The sequence below is a fragment of the Gordionus sp. m RMFG-2023 genome, chromosome 3 (assembly GCF_954871325.1).
Source record: "Gordionus sp. m RMFG-2023 chromosome 3, tfGorSpeb1-WG-v2, whole genome shotgun sequence".
NCBI classification, from domain to species: Eukaryota; Metazoa; Nematomorpha; class Gordioida; order Chordodea; family Parachordodidae; genus Gordionus; species Gordionus sp. m RMFG-2023.
Genome location: NC_088777.1, coordinates 14726491 through 14742518, shown reverse-complemented (window position 1 = coordinate 14742518; position 16028 = coordinate 14726491). Strand labels below are relative to the sequence as shown.

At 30.8% G+C, this 16028-nt stretch overlaps 2 protein-coding genes and 1 long non-coding RNA gene across 3 annotated transcripts; all 3 read left to right on the top strand.

The window, feature by feature from the left end:
- The first annotated feature begins 2431 nt into the window (after window positions 1–2431).
- On the top strand, window positions 2432–5896 carry LOC135926514 (uncharacterized). Its single transcript, XR_010571902.1, has 3 exons — window positions 2432–2519; window positions 3158–3312; window positions 5732–5896. It is a non-coding gene; the product is annotated as an uncharacterized LOC135926514 (long non-coding RNA).
- Window positions 5897–7457: 1561 nt separating this feature from the next.
- On the top strand, window positions 7458–9523 carry LOC135926611 (uncharacterized). The gene is made up of 5 exons (XM_065462539.1): window positions 7458–7483; window positions 7520–7780; window positions 8770–8856; window positions 9045–9131; window positions 9315–9523. The coding sequence occupies exons 2-5, from the start codon at window positions 7520–7522 to the stop codon at window positions 9408–9410; spliced, it is 531 nt and encodes a 176-aa protein (XP_065318611.1). The 5' UTR covers window positions 7458–7483; the 3' UTR covers window positions 9411–9523.
- Window positions 9524–11502: 1979 nt separating this feature from the next.
- Window positions 11503–11835, top strand: LOC135926751 (DNA-binding protein HEXBP-like). Its single transcript, XM_065462682.1, has one exon. The coding sequence runs from the start codon at window positions 11503–11505 to the stop codon at window positions 11833–11835; it is 333 nt and encodes a 110-aa protein (XP_065318754.1).
- Window positions 11836–16028: the final 4193 nt, after the last annotated feature.

The window sequence follows — 16028 nt, the reverse complement described above, 5'->3', positions numbered from 1 at the left end:
AAAAGTGGATCTGAGACTGTTGTAGAAAAGAGGCAATATCTACAATAAGACATTGGCAAAGGTGAACTGAAAAGTCAAAGGGCGTGACATCGTTTCCTATTGGCTTGGGTGCCATAGCACTCCCGTCAAAATTAGTATATTAAAAATGGATTAGCATCAGGGTTTTTCCAGATTAAATTCAAAAAATTATTTGATATGAAATATTATACAACCAAAATTTATAAAAATCGGACATGTTTTTATCGATATATATTTTTTAGTTGATTATAATTATAAATAAATTTCTATTTTTTGTTACATATTTGCTGAAATTTTTGCCAGTATATTTAAAATTATATACGCCTCTAATAGATAATCGATTATATTTTTTTCAGGAAGTTTTTTATTAGTCTAAATATATGTTCTGAATTAATATTTGAATGTGGTAATAAGAAAATTATATTACATATTTTTTCTAAATTTGAGGCAATTTTCTTTGGGAAAAAAATTACCAATTTTTTTTGTGTGTGAGCTATGATATATTATTATAATTGCAAAAAATTCCTGAAACAATTAATTTAATTTGATATATTTTATATAAAATTGGTTATTCGTATTCAACTTCCTTGAATTTGTATTTATTATAAACTATCATAAAATTTAAATTTTCATAATTATTATTTAAAAATTTATTTTTTTATAAAAAAAAATACGAAATATTTGTATTTCCATTTTGAATTGAAATGATGCGATTTATTCACATTTTATAAGAATTTGTTTTACAACCAACTTAGTCATAAAATTTATTAATAAGTTGGGATTTCAAAATTGTAAGTAATTTTTGCATTATTAAAACATCTCCAATGCATTTGAATTGATGGACTGAAATATATAATCATGTTATTTAAAATCGTACCTCAATTAATAACTAGGCCTAATAATGTTTTTTTTTGCCATTAAGGACTCGTAGTGGCTGATATTAAATTTTGTTTTCAATTTGCCTTTTTTAAACATAATTAAGTGAATATACCAGATATTTAGATATTTAGATATTTATAATTAATGTTACACTTTTATTTATATCTCCCTAATTTATATATATTCTTAACAAATAAAATTAAATTTAAAATTAGTAAATAAATAAACTAACAAATTTGATGAAAGGTAATCAAAATTTACAGTAAAAATTTTAATTAATAATTAAAAAATATTGAATTACCTTAAAATTCAAAAAATATTATTTTTTATGGATTTAATTTAAAAAATTATATAAAATACTAACTTTACATTCACAGAATAATAGTATCATAAAAGAATCAGAGAAGTAGAAGTAATTATTATAAGATTTCTCATAATAATTTTTTAAAAAATTAAAAGATAATAAATATTATCAATATATATTGGAGAGTTTTGGTAATCGAAAAAATTAATTTGATATTTCTTAACTTTTTGTTTCATTTTTTATTTCTAAAAATATGGAGAATAAATTAAATAATATACCTTTTAATATGTAAATTCAAAAATATGCGAATCGGTATAAAAAGTAAAAAATGAGGAGAAAAAAGTTTACTAGATGGAGTATTTTCGGGTATTTGGGATTATAAAATCGAGTGGTTTACGATAATATCAGGAGGTTTGGCAAGTAGTATAGTTAAAAAGCTCGATTTGCTCCATTTAAAAAAAAGACCCGATTTTGTTTATAACCAAAATAACATTTTGTAAGCCTAAAGATTTTGCTCATAGCTAGCAGAAATGCTTGGACATCCATTTTTCAAATCTTGATGCTTACATAATATTATTTTAATTAAAATCTTAATCAGGTCCCCGTTTTGAAAAATCGACCCAAATCTAGCTTTTTAACAACACTAACTGGTAACTATGATTAGCACATTGTTTTTTTTAAATAAATTAATACTCAAATTTAAATGATTCAATCCCATTTAAACAAACTTAATATTTTTATTTAAATAGTATAATTTTGAAATTCAATAGCTTATTTTATATAATGGTTATCTTCCGTGAGGAATTTTCCTATTATAATTTTTTCCTTTTGCCAAGCAAAAACCAAATTATGAAAATCAAATATGGAAATGGGGTATATATTATTAATTTATAATTTTTATTTTATAAAATAATTTACACATCTATATTAATTACAGGCTACAACAGAATCTTAATCTTATACCAAGGTGCATCTAACTATAATTATTATTATTTTATTTAGAAAAGATATCCTTAATTCAACCTTATGAAAGTTTATTAAATATAGAATAAATATACTGTAGTAAAGAAGTAATCTATTGTAAAATTTTATCATATTATATATTATATTTGCCAGTTAGATATTATTATATATATATTTACTATTAATATAATAGGTTTTGTTTAACTTCCTAATGTATTATGTACACACCCATCTATTAAGGTGTAATTATATATCGCCATTTGTAATTAAGTTGCACCTTATGGTTAAATTATACTGAATAAAATGTCAATGAAAACTGATACTTATTGTGAATGAATTATAGAAATAAATATATGTAAATATTGATTCTACTTTCGTTAAATATACTATAAATCTTTACTATATTTTTATACCGCATAACATCAGTATGTAAGTTTAATCTTCCTTTTTTTCAATTATATTTATGAAATAAAGATTAAATGTTTTTTAAAATGCAATATTTTCTTATAGCTACAATATAATGACATGTGTAATCCAAAATTTGAACATATATTCTATAATTTTTATATTATTCAGCATTACATTATATTTTAGCTTGATAATATAAATCTTGCTATACTGAATAAAATATCAACTTTCCCTGAATTAAACTTTTATGTATATATTTTGGTAGGAATCTCAGGTTTATATATTTTTTTTGCATGAGTATTTAGATGTAGCCATTGGGGGTGGGAAGGAATAAGAAACACCCGCACTCCCTCAGAAATTTGTCTGTTCTCGTTAAAATATTTATGATAATAAATACCTCCCCCTCCTCTCCCACCTACACCCAACTCCCTCTGACCTAATAATGGATACAATATATCATTATAAAGGAGGATTTGAAAGAATATCTAGTAAAAGTTAATAACTTTTTAAAATAACGACTAAAACAAAATTTTTAAAAGAAAGGCATTTTTATAAATATAAATTAAATAAAAATTATTTTTTAAGGAATATAACATAGCCAAAGGCCTATAAAAGGTAGATCTAACAACCTCCAGACATGGAGAAAGACCCCATATAGTAGTCCCCCCTCTCTCACTCTTTAGTAAAACTCTGGCTATGCCTATCATCAGCGTCTAGAAAAGCGGGGGGAGGAAGTGTAGGTTAGAATAATTATAATATACATATATTGCTATACATTGACTAAATCTATATATTGCATACAATAATAGTCATTATTTTTCAAAGAAAAATTATTTATGGATAATTTCTACTATCAAATGTAATTTAAATGGGTAAGATTTTCAATCATCAAACTCAGATTCCAGGCAATGCACTGTAATCATTCTTCAATAAAAGAGAATTTAGTTAATTCATATTCTAAAATATAATCCTTTCACGCTCTCTTTGAGTTTGTAGTAGAGTGTTGATAATTCATGTTATTCTTTTTAAATATATGAAGGGATTAGTATTACAATTAAATTTTTTTAGAGGGGTAGGCATATTTTTTTAAAAATGGTTTGCTTCCAGTGAATATTCTGTCACGAAGACGCAGCTTGTGATTGAGTAAAATAAATTACTACTTTAAAAAGTGCTGAACTCTTTAATTTATATTCTACCTTACCTTATATTTTTAAAATAATTTAAATTTATTTTTAACGGCTTAACTTAATATTATACATATAACATTTTATTTTATTTTACTCTGGTATGAACTAGCTTACAATTTAAATTATATATTTTTTAATATTTCTTATATTAAAAATTCGCATTTAAACTTTTTCTTAATAACCTAGCTATGGAAAATTTCTTTCATTTTTATATTTTGTTAATTCGACATTCTAATTATCTTTTCCTCAAATGGGCCTGAATTCAAAAATGGCCACGAATAACAAAAATATATCATAAATAATCATTAGTAGAAAATGGAGATAAATCCCAATTCGTGAACAATCAATTAAAATTAGGAAAAAATATAATATAGATGAAGCTGAGGAGGTGGTAAATTAAAAAATATTGGAAGAGAAGTAAATATATGTATCATCATATAATTGAGTGTATTTTCAGTTGCCAATTTTTTGGCTGATATAAAGGAGAAAAAATGAGAAATAAAAAATTATAAGTATTACTAGCATATTGCAAAATAATAAGTAGACCATGAATATTGTTTAAGAGACCAATTGTCATTAGCATAGCTTGATTAATCATGGACCTTAGGGAAATGAAGAATTAGATAATTATGATTTATGATTTGTAATTTTTTTGTTAATGTATAGAGATTGTTGTTGGTGTTTTTGAATGAATAAATTTGAGGCATTATATTCTTATTATTAAAGAATTATGGTTTGTTTTATGTTATGAAAGGATAGCTTGTTATAGGAGATACACAACATTTTTTGTAGTCCTTATTTTATCATTAGTCATAATCTTTAGTGTTTATACGAGAAACAGGTAGAATAAAGTATATGCCAACTTTATTCAATGTTTGTTCCTGATCTTTATTAATAGTAGACAAAGATAGATCTAAAGAAAAATTGCCGCTGCATAAAATAAAAAAAAATGGCAAGCCAGATTATCTGGAATTTTGGGAATGAAAGCAACCCTCATAAAAGCAAAGAGAAAAAGATAAAAGTAATGGAGGCAAAAGATTGCACAAGATGGGAAAATGGGATAAGAGAAGAAAAGGGAAGATTACGGAAAGGAAAAGAATAATAGGGAAAGAAAAAGAGGAGAAAGAGGAAAATGCAAAAAAAAGTTAAAGGGAAAGGAGGAAATGGAGGGAATAAAAATTGAAAGGATGAAAAAAAAGAATAAAGAGATTAAAAGGAGTAAAAGGAAAGAAAAGTGAAAGAAGGAAAAGGGGCAGGGAAATGGAAAGGTAAAGGGAAAAATGTAGGAAAATAAAGAAATGGAAAGGTAAATAAAAAGGAAAAAGATATAAATTTAGGAAAATGGAATGGAAAGAAGAAGGAGGAAAAAAAAATTATGGCAAAGAAGAAAAGGAAAGGAGAAAAGTGGAAGAAAAAAGGAAAGGATAAGAGAGAAAAGGAAAAGAATATGACTTACAAAATAAGTGATAATATATTGATACATATACCAATGGCTTCATTAGTTTTTTATATTTTCATCGGTCTTGAAAAAAAATTCTAAAATTTAATTTTTGATTTTCTAAATAATTTTTTTAAAACTATTCAAGGGGCTTGAGCCACTGAAAACCCCCCACTAATAGCGCTAGTTAAAGGCTTTCAAAACGATGGATAAAGCCCCCCCCCCTATAGGGGGTATTGAAGGCAACCCACATAAGTATATAAGCTAGAATTGCCCTAGCTCGACCTTTTCCCGTGGTTGGCTGGAGCCCGGTTTTCAAAAGGAAAATTTTGATGAATCAAAAGTAGTTGTTAGTTTAAAAATATAAGTTTGGGACTGATGAGGTAATTTTAAAAAGACAAAAACATATTATCAATACGGAAAGCTTCAAAGAAGTAAGATATGGTAAAGTTTTATCAAAAATTAAAAAAGTGTATTCTATTTTGCTCTCTTGTCAGTTATGCAAAATCAAAAAATTTAAATTTATTATGAAAGGAAGTCTTCTATTACCTGGTTGTCGGAGAAATGGGGGATTAAAATTGGAAATAAATCGGTTGGTTTATACGTTAATTGCTTTCTCTTTATATTTTTTCTTCTCTGTTAATTTATAAAAGGAAAAATTTTGTTATTTTATTTATCGGAATATTTATTTTCATTTAATTTATTATAAAGGAAAAATAGTGTGTTATTTTGTTTATCGGAATATTTATTTTAATTTATTATTTATTATGGAAAATGATATCGCGTAATTTTAATATATAAATATAATTTTTATTGTAAATAATATGTTTTTTTGTTTTTTCTTTTTCAAATTTTTTGGAAATTATTCTTGGCTGAAATCAATAAAATAAAAGAAAGGAAAAAGAAAGTAAAAATAATATAGAAATTTGTTTCAGTAGTAACAATAGGGTTCAGTGATAATAATAAGCCATTTATTAAAGTGAGCCATTTGAAGTGGTGACCCCGACTTTGTTTGGGAAAAAGGGTTTTAAAAAAAAAAAAGGGAATACCAGTGCGGGGTAAAAGGGTAAGATAAAAAAAAGGGAAAACCAGTGCGGGGTAAAAGGTTAAAAAAAAAAGGGAATACCAGTGCGGGGTAAAGGGTTAGAAAAAAAAGGGAAAACCAGTGCGGGGTAAAAGGGTAAGAAAAAAAAGGGAAAACCAGTGCGGGGTAAAAGGTTGTAAAAAAAAAGGGAATACCAGTGCGGGGTAAAAGGGTTAAAAAAAAAGGGAATACCAGTGCGGGGTAAAGGGTTAGGAAAAAAAAGGGAATACCAGTGCGGGGTAAAAGGGTAAAAAAAAAGGGAAAACCAGTGCGGGGTAAAGGGTAAGAAAAAAAGGGAAAACCAGTGCAGGGTAAAAGGTTGTAAAAAAAAAGGGAAAACCAGTGTGGGGTTAAAGGGTAAGAAAAAAAAAGGGAATACCAGTGCGGGGTAAAGGGTTAGAAAAAAAAAAGGGAAAACCAGTGCGGGGTAAAGGTTTAAAAAAAAAAGGAAAACCAGTACAGGGTAAAAGATTTTAAAAGAAGGAAAACCAGGGTTGACTTGTAAAAAAAAAATCCCGAGAGCGTTAGAAGAAATAAATAGGAGAAGATTGGATATATATGTGCATCTTTGGATTATTTACCGTATTAATAATATTCTATCTTTTAACTTTGCAAGTAGTGAAAATTTTTATATTAAAAGTCTTAGTTAACTTTTTATAAGATAAGATGAAAACTTTTAAATTTATGAAATGTTGGGAGATTCAATATAATATTGTAGGCAGCGTCTACATGGCCGGGGGGGGGGGTAGGAGACAAATGCCTCCAAAATATATTAGCATTTTTGGGGGTAGGTATCGATTTTAAGGGGTTGATATTAATTTTTTGGGGGAAGGCATTATTTTTTTGGGGGTAGGTATTGATTTTTGGTGGGTAATTTTTGATTTGAATTATAATCTTTTTTTAATCCATTAATTGATACGATTATGATGGTTATCGTTTGATTTTCTGAAAAATGTCAATTAAAGTAAAGATATTTGTCAATTAATAAATAATATAAATTTTCTTTGTCAACGATTTTCATTTAGCATTTTATCAAGTTAATATTTACACATTTCCTATTTGGTACTTTTCTTAGAGGTTAATATATTTATATTATGTTTTTTAATAAATATATAATTTTAGCAGGATAAATTTTAGGTAATTTTTTGAGTCGTGCATAAAAACATATATCAGCAAGCAAAGAATAATAAAAAACATAATATGTAAAAAATTATATTATAATAATTATTTCTTTCTAGATGCCAAGTAACAAAACCATATTTAAAGTTAAGTGCAATATTAAAAATTGCAAAACTTCTAAAATAAGAAGTGACAAGATACATGAACATTATAAACATAAACATCCTCATGTCAAGCCAGCTGATATGAAATTTACAAAGGTAGCCATCAAAAGAGATAATAATAATTGGGTATCTTTAAATTGTGATATTCCATATAATATCACAAATGGAGTTGAAACCCAGTTGCAAAAAAAGACAATAACATCTTACTTCCAAAAAGTAATATTTTTATTTATTATTGTAACTATAAATTTGTGAATTAATAGAAACTGATTTAAAATTTTACCAGAATAATATTAATATTAAAGTAGTCAGGGTATAGAGAAAATAAATTATATATATTATTTAATGTTTTTAACTGTTTATCACACTATTTTTATATCTATATATACTTTATAAAGTTCAATTTAACAATATGTTTAATAAGTTAATAATAATAATTTAAAACCAAAGTATTAAAAAAACTTATTGAGTTAATATAATGTAGTATGTAGTAAAATAAGGTAATGTTAATTTCTAGGAATTTTTAAATTTAAATCTTTTCATCTTTAATTGAATTAAGACTTCAAATTCTTTTACTTTTTTTAAATATAAATCTTATAAAATATGATTTGGAATCAACTATTTTCAAAATGTTATCTGTGTGAGTTTCATCCCCTTTATTTACATTATGTGTTATATTAGGTATGTTTATTATCATTGTTTTATTTAGCTATTAGAATTTCTTTAGATAATATACTTTCATCATGAATTTCACAATTTTATTTATACTTAATATTGTTTTTATTTTTATAGTCATTATAATATTGTTTTATGATTTCTTCATGGCAGTTTTATATTAATCTGCATCTATCATGCGATGCCTATGAATCTTTCAAGTATATTTTAAAAATGTTTTTACATGATCTAACAAAGTCATATTGATGTTTATGATTATTGCGTTCAAAATATGTGAATTCCCTTTGTATTCTACATTCACTTGTGCTTTACCTATTACTTGTATCATCTTTCCATTGTAACCTGATAACTTTATGTTGGACTTCATAATATTTTTAATACCTGTTTTCTCAATCATGTATTCATGTAGAATTAAAACATTTATTAAAAACTTAATTATAATGTAGTTAAAAAAAATTATCATTTGCCTAAAAATTTATTAAAAATATAGTTATCATAAGGAAAGAAATTAAACTCCTCTTTATTTATAGAAAATCTCAGTTATTGAAGATTCACAAATTGTATTATCTCCTCATCCAATCCCCAGTTCCAGTGAGGTGTTTACTTTGTATGATGAGGTATTTAATTTAAATACGAATTATATGATAACTTTTGAAAGAAATAAATTATGATTATGAGGTTAATTAAATATTTCCAACCTTTATTAAAAACTTAATTATAATGTAGTTAAGAATAAAATGACCATTTGACTAAAATTTTATTAAAAATATAGTTTTTCATAGTAAACAAATTATACTCTTTGTAGCAAATCTCCAATATTGAAGATTCACAAATTGTATTATCTTCTCATCCAATCCCCAGTTCCAGTGAGGCGCTTACTTTGCATGATGAGGTATTTAATTTAAATACGAATTATATGATAACTTTTGAAGAAAATAAATTAGGACATTTAAATATTTCCAACATTTATTGATTAACTTAATTATAATGTAGCTAAGAATAAAATGACCATTTGGCTGAAATTATATTAAAAATAGATTTTCATAAGTAAACAAATTATACTCTTTATTTATAGCAAATCTCCAATATTGAAGATTCACAAATTGTTTATCTCCTCATCCAATCCCCGGTTCTAGTGAGGCACTTACTTTGCATGAGGCATTATATTTAAATAAAATTTATATAATGACTTTTGAAGGGAATAAATTATGAGGATATTCAAAGTCCAAGTCTTATTCAGCTATACAAAAAAAAGGAACCAAATGACCCTTTTCACTTTATATTATTTAGGAACAAATATTTTGATAAATTTCATAATTGCTGTAGGCCCTTGTCAACCATGTACAAATAAATTTCAATATCCTGTTACTAACAAGAGGTTTTAAATAATATTTATTTTCATTAATTTTTACCCATCCATTATTTCTATACCAATATATTTTTTTTTACTTTTTAAACAGGAGCATGAATGTAACCTATTATAGAAAGGTTAATATAGATGGTTCCCTCACCCAGAAATTGGCTATCTTATAGCACTACTTTAGACAAAGTCTTTTGTCTATATTATATTATGTTTGGTGGCCCTAAGTCCAATACTTTTTGGACTCAACATGGGGTAAATAATTGGAAAAACATAAAGCGTGACTTAGAGAGACACGAAGCATCTTCTCTTCATAAAGATTGTGAATATGCAAACATGACTTGGCTTGCAAATAAACGCATTCAAGATCATTTGCTATCAAATAAGCTTGATATAATCATGGAAAATCGTAATATAGTTCATAATATTATCAATGCCATTATGTACCTTATAAAATGTAATATAGCCTTTTGGGGTTCTAATTCGAATGAAGGTAATTTTATGTGTCTCATAAAATTAATGGCAAAAACGGTTCCAACTTTACGTGCATACATGGATAACAACGAAAAATTGCGGAGAAAAAAATCAGATAAAATTTCGAGATCTTATATAAATTTACTGTCATATGGCCACGTGAAAAAAATAACTGAAATTATTAAGATAAAAATAACAAAAAGCATTATTCAAACAATTAAAGAGAATCGTGCCTATTTGCATCATATTAGATGGAACATATGATGTGTCTAAAAAAGAATGCATAGCTTTGCTTGTACGGTATATAGAAGATGATCTGCATCCACATCCTGTAGAAAGGATCATACATGTTTTTACAACATCAGAAACCACTGGGGAAAATATAAAGAATCATGTTTTTTCTAAGTTTAATGATCTTGGTCTTCCTCTTAATTATTTGGTTGGACAAAGTATGGATGGTGCAGGGAATATGAGAGGAGTATACAAAGGAATGCAGGCTTTAATATTGAAAGAGGCTCCAAAAGCCATCTATATTTGGTGCCATGCACATCGGCTAAATTTAGTAGTTGCTCATGTTTGTGATGCAAAATTGAAATGAAAAAGGTAATGGGAATATTAGATGAGTTATATAATTTTATGAATGGAGTTAGACGTCAAGGTGTGTTTATTAAATATCAAATGAGAAAGTCCAAGAAATCTCTTAAAAGAATTAAAAACACAACAAGGTAAATAAAATATTTTTAATGAAACTTGAAACTTATATATTTTCAGAAATTGGTCATCATCCTACAAATCTGTAGAAATCTTTTTAGATGTTTATGAACATATTTTAGCATCATTAGTTGAATTAAAAGATTCTAATGACCCAAGCACCTCTTCCACTGCCGATGGGTTATTATCAAGAATTAAAGATGAAAATTTTATATTAAGTCTTTTTATTTTGAAAGAAATATTGAAATGTACACATGAGGCTTGTATTGAAATGCAGGCAGTTGGTAATGATTTGGCTTTGGTAACCAAATTAATATAACATACAAAAAATAAATTACAAAAACTAAAAGGTTAATATTAGTTACTATTTCTATAAATAATTTTAAAATATAGCTAATGGAGACAATATATTTTTAAAATTACATTCCTTATCTAATAGTTTTTTGAAAAAGAATAATGTAATAACTGATTTGTATAATATGAAATCAATATTCAAAACGTGGTTGCCGGTACAAGAGTTAATTAATGGGTGGGCAGATAGCGATGTAGATAAATTGACCTGTAGGCTTGAGAGGAGGGATTCATATTCTGATCAGAGATTAGGAACATATAGCAGACCTAGGGAAAGCTCTCAGAGGAGAAGAGGAGAAATGAGACCCAATTTTGATTCCAGAGTTAGGGGAGAATGAATTGTTATAATTGCGGAAGACAAGGACATATGGTCCGGGATTGTCGGGAAGCGAAATGTTTCGAATGCGGGAAATTTGGTCATATAGCCCCTTATTGTCCGGGTAAGCAAGAGAAATTGCGATGTGCCAGCTGTGGAAGTTTTGGTCATAATAAGGAAGAATGTAATACGGGAAGTTATAATACCCGAGGGGGATTTCCACAAAGGGGAACGGGACAAAGTACTTCAACTGTGCGAACTATTGAAAGAGCCAGAGTGGAGGGGTTGGGGGTATCTAAGCTACAAGGCGTTGGAGAGCACACAGCGGAATGTTTTAAATGTCAAGAACAGGGACATGTAGCGAGAGATTGTGGTAATTGCTGACTATATGATAGTAAAGAAATAACGATTCAGGTCAAGGCGGGTCGAGTGTTAGGGGCAGGGAAGGTGTGTTCGAGGAGAAAAATAAATGTATTAGGGGAGGTAAATATGATGCAAGAGGAGATAATACATGATCCGTGTCCAAGGGTCATGATAGATTTCAATGGGAGTATAGTACCTATGCTTATACGGGGGCAGCTATTTCAGTGATGAGTTACGCCAGGTATAGGAGTATTAGGCCAGATGAAATGATAACAAATGAGGGTTTGAGAATACGGCAGTTCGATGGGTCACAAGTGGCAGTAATGGGAAGAGTTGAAATAGAGGTGATGAGGGAAGGGGGGAGATATTAGATTTATGGATCATTAATAGGAGGGTAAAAGCGGTGCTGGGATGGGACTGGATCACGCGAATTGGTCCATGGTATAGTTTTTGGGGAGTATTTTCATGGTGGGGAATATTTGTGCCCATGACTAGTGAGGATATATATTATGAGAGGGAGGTCGATGAAAATTTGGGAATATTGCCGGGAATAGAGAGTATTTTTAATCGGGAAAGAGTTGGAGTTGAGGAGCAAGGAGGGGAGATGAGGAGAGACATTCGAAGCAGGGCTGCTGGAGTCCGAGAGGAGGAGGTAAGGAGAGATAATGTGAGTAGGGATTTTGGGGAAAATGGGAGAGGAAGAGGAGGAAGAAATAATTATATGAGAGGAATAGGGGCGAATAACGATAATTCTAAGGGGGAAATAGGGGTGAATAATTATAATTCCCAGGGGGAAATAGGGGAGAATAATTGTAATTTTAAGGAGGAAATAGGGGCGAATAAGTATAATTCTAAGGGGGAAATAGGGGCGCATAATTATAATTCCAAGGGGAACATAGGGGTGAGTAATTATAATTCTAAGGGGGATATGGGGGAGAATAATGATAATTATAAGGGGGAAATATGGGGAAAATAATTGTCATTTTAAGGGGGAAATAGGTGCGGATAATCATAGGAAAAAAATGGAGGAGGAGAGTCATAGGGAAGCGGAGATGGGCTATAGGGAAAAATTAGGAAGGTCGATTTATAATGGTCGTGAGAGGGAAGAAGAGAAGAAATGGGAGTGGACCGATATTCAGGATACTGTCGATCGAGCAATAATATATGGGAAAACAAGAGACGAGGAAATCGAGTCGCAGGAGGTGATGGAAAGGGAGAATCAGAAGAATGATCGAAAGTTTAGCAGTGAGGAATTAGAAGATGAATTGATCCGGGTGCAAGACGGAGTACGGAGATTGGTGGAGATGTATCAAGAAATTTTTGATGAAGAGTTGGGCTGTCTAAGGGATTATGAAGTGGATATCAAGTTAAAGGAGGGATGTGTACCAAAATTTTGCGCGTTGCGGCGGGTACCGTTTGAGTGGAGAAAGGAAGTTGAAGTGGAATTGGAGCAATGGGTACAAAAGGGCATCGTATGTGCGGTGGAATATAGCGAATGGGCGACTCCGTTGGTGCCGGTGAAGAAGGCTAATGGCCGACTCCGATTATGTGCAGACTTCCGAGTGACGCTAAATCCCTGGGTAGTAGAGGTCAAGTATCCGTTACCCAGAATTGAAGAAATATTGGCCAATTTAAAGGGGAGTATATATTTTTCGAAAGTGGATTTTTCCAATGCATACTTACAGTTACGGATGAGGCCTGAGGTAAGGAAATTATTGACCATTACGACCCCAAAGGGGTTATTTGCATTTGTAGATTGCCGTTTGGATTGAGTGTATCAGCTCCTATCTTTCAGCGCACTATGGCGGCCGTTTTTCAAGGAATGGAAGGGGTATTCTATTACATGGATGATGTACTGGTGATGGGTAGAACTCCTGAGCAACACGAACAGAGATTGGAAGAGGTGTACAGGAGGATTCAAGAAAAGGGTTTGCGAGCAAGTGCCGAAAAAAGTGTGTTAGGGGTGAAGGAGGTCGTATATTTGGGGCATAAAATTACGGGAAGGGAGGTGCGACCATTGGACAAAAATATGACCGGAATTGTGAGTATGTTGAGGCCTAGTAATAAATTAGAAGTCCAGGCTTTTTTGGGAATGGTAAATTACTATCACCGGTTTGTCGAGGGATTCGCTCAAATCGCTGCGCCATTGTATACTTTGTTAAAAAAGGGAGAAAAATTTGACTGGAAAGAGAAGCAAGATATTGCATTTGAGGAATTGAAATCTAGAATTGGAAGGGAACCCATTCTCATGTGCTTCAACAATGACCTGGAGGTGAGACTTACTGTAGACGCGTCGATCAAGGGGGTAGGTGGTGTGTTATTGCATTGGGTGGATGAAATAGAAAGACCGGTTTTATTCTTCTCGAGGATATTTAGGGCTGCGGAAACGAGGTATTCAGTGATCGAGAAAGAGGCGTTGGCGGTAATTTTCGGATTGATCAAATGTAGGGAGTATCTGATTGGACGTAGATTTGTCTTTTATACCGACCACAAACCCTTGGTGCATCTGTTTAGGAAGGACAACAAGGAGCTCATGTTGTCGCCAAGACTCCAACGATGGCTTTTGCTGGTAGGAAGCTTTGACGTACAATTGAAGTATCGGCGGGGGAGAGAAAATTACTTACCCGATATTCTGTCGAGATGTGGGGCAGGCGAAGAAGGAGATGAAGAAGAGTCGAAAGAGAGAGAGGAATCGAAGGAGCAAGGATTAATTAGAACAATGGTCAAAATAGCCAAAGGAGGGCCGGTAACGTGGGAGGAGTTGAAAGGGGCCACCTTGAAAGACCGTGAATTGACCAGAATCAAGGCATGCATAAAGGGGCTCAAATCTTGGCGAGACGGAGATAGACCCTATAAATACATAGAAAAGGAATTAGCGATAGTAGATGAATGCGTGGTCCGGGGAAATCGGGGTATAGTACCATTCAAATTGAGGGATGCGGTATTGAAGATAATTCATGCCGGACACCAAGGCGTTGAAAAAATGAAACAGTGGGGCCGGGAGTATGTATGGTGGCCTGGAATGAATAAAGTAATCGAGGATATAACCAAAGGCTGTGAGATGTGTAATTTGTGGGCTCCGATGCCTCGTAGAGACAAGAAAAGTGTATGGCCAAAAGCTACACAGCCATGGGAACGGATCCACATCGACTTCTTCAGGTGGGGGTAATTCTTAGGATAGGGGGAACGGATCGGCCGGAGCGGCTAGTAGCGGAGATAGTGGGTAGCAGGAGGGGGGAGATAGATAGAGCGCCAACGTTACCAGGGAGGTCATCGTCGCCTGGGATGCCCACGTTGCGTGAGATACCAACGGTACCAGAAGTGCCTTCGTCCCCGGGAATACCTTGGTTAAGTGAGATACGAGCGTCGCCGGAGGGACCACTGTTACCTGAGGATGAGGGCGACAGAGATCCGAGTGAGGAGGCAATAATTAGCGGGAATCAGCAACAAGTTAGGGACATGGAGGCGTTGCGGGAGTTGGAAGTGGCGTTGAGAGTGGGAGGTGAATTTTCGGGCGAATTAGAGGAGTGGCTGGATATTATGATCAGTGAAACGGAGGTGGGAAGGTGGTTGGAGGAGGAGGGAGGAGAGCCGGAAGAAGATGCTGGAGAGCGGTGTCCGGACGAGGAAGATCCGAGGGGAAACTAACAGCGTCATTCCGTTTGGGATTAAGCAGTGGGGGCGTGTCGGAGAAATGGGGGATTAAAATTGGAAATAAATCGGTTGGTTTATATGTTAATTGCTTTCTCTTTATATTTTTTCTTCTCTGTTAATTTATTATAAAAGGAAAAAGTTTGTTATTTTATTTATCGGAATATTTATTTTCATTTAATTTATTATAAAGGAAAAATAGTGTGTTATTTTGTTTATCGGAATATTTATTTTAATTTATTATTTATTATGGAAAATGATATCGCTTAATTTTAATATATAAATATAATTTTTATTGTAAATAATATGTTTTTTTGTTTTTTCTTTTTCAAATTTTTTGGAAATTATTCTTGGCTGAAATCAATAAAATAAAAGAAAGGAAAAAGAAAGTAAAAATAATATAGAAATTTGTTTCAGTAGTAACAATAGGGTTCAGTGATAATAATAAGCCATTTATTAAAGTGAGCCATTTGTTAAACTGGTTACGCTCTTTTGCATTTACAACCAAACTAAATTGATTCTACTAATTTAATTTTTATAATACCACCTGATAATCATATGTA

Coding starts and splice junctions, on each gene's coding strand:
- LOC135926611 (XM_065462539.1), top strand. CDS start 7,520: ATGCCAAGTAACAAAACCATATTTAAAGTTAAGTGCAATATTAAAAAT. Junction 8,857..9,044: donor TGTTTACTTTGTATGATGAG/GTATTTAATTTA, acceptor TACTCTTTGTAG/CAAATCTCCAATATTGAAGA. Junction 9,132..9,314: donor CGCTTACTTTGCATGATGAG/GTATTTAATTTA, acceptor CTTTATTTATAG/CAAATCTCCAATATTGAAGA.
- LOC135926751 (XM_065462682.1), top strand. CDS start 11,503: ATGGTCCGGGATTGTCGGGAAGCGAAATGTTTCGAATGCGGGAAATTT.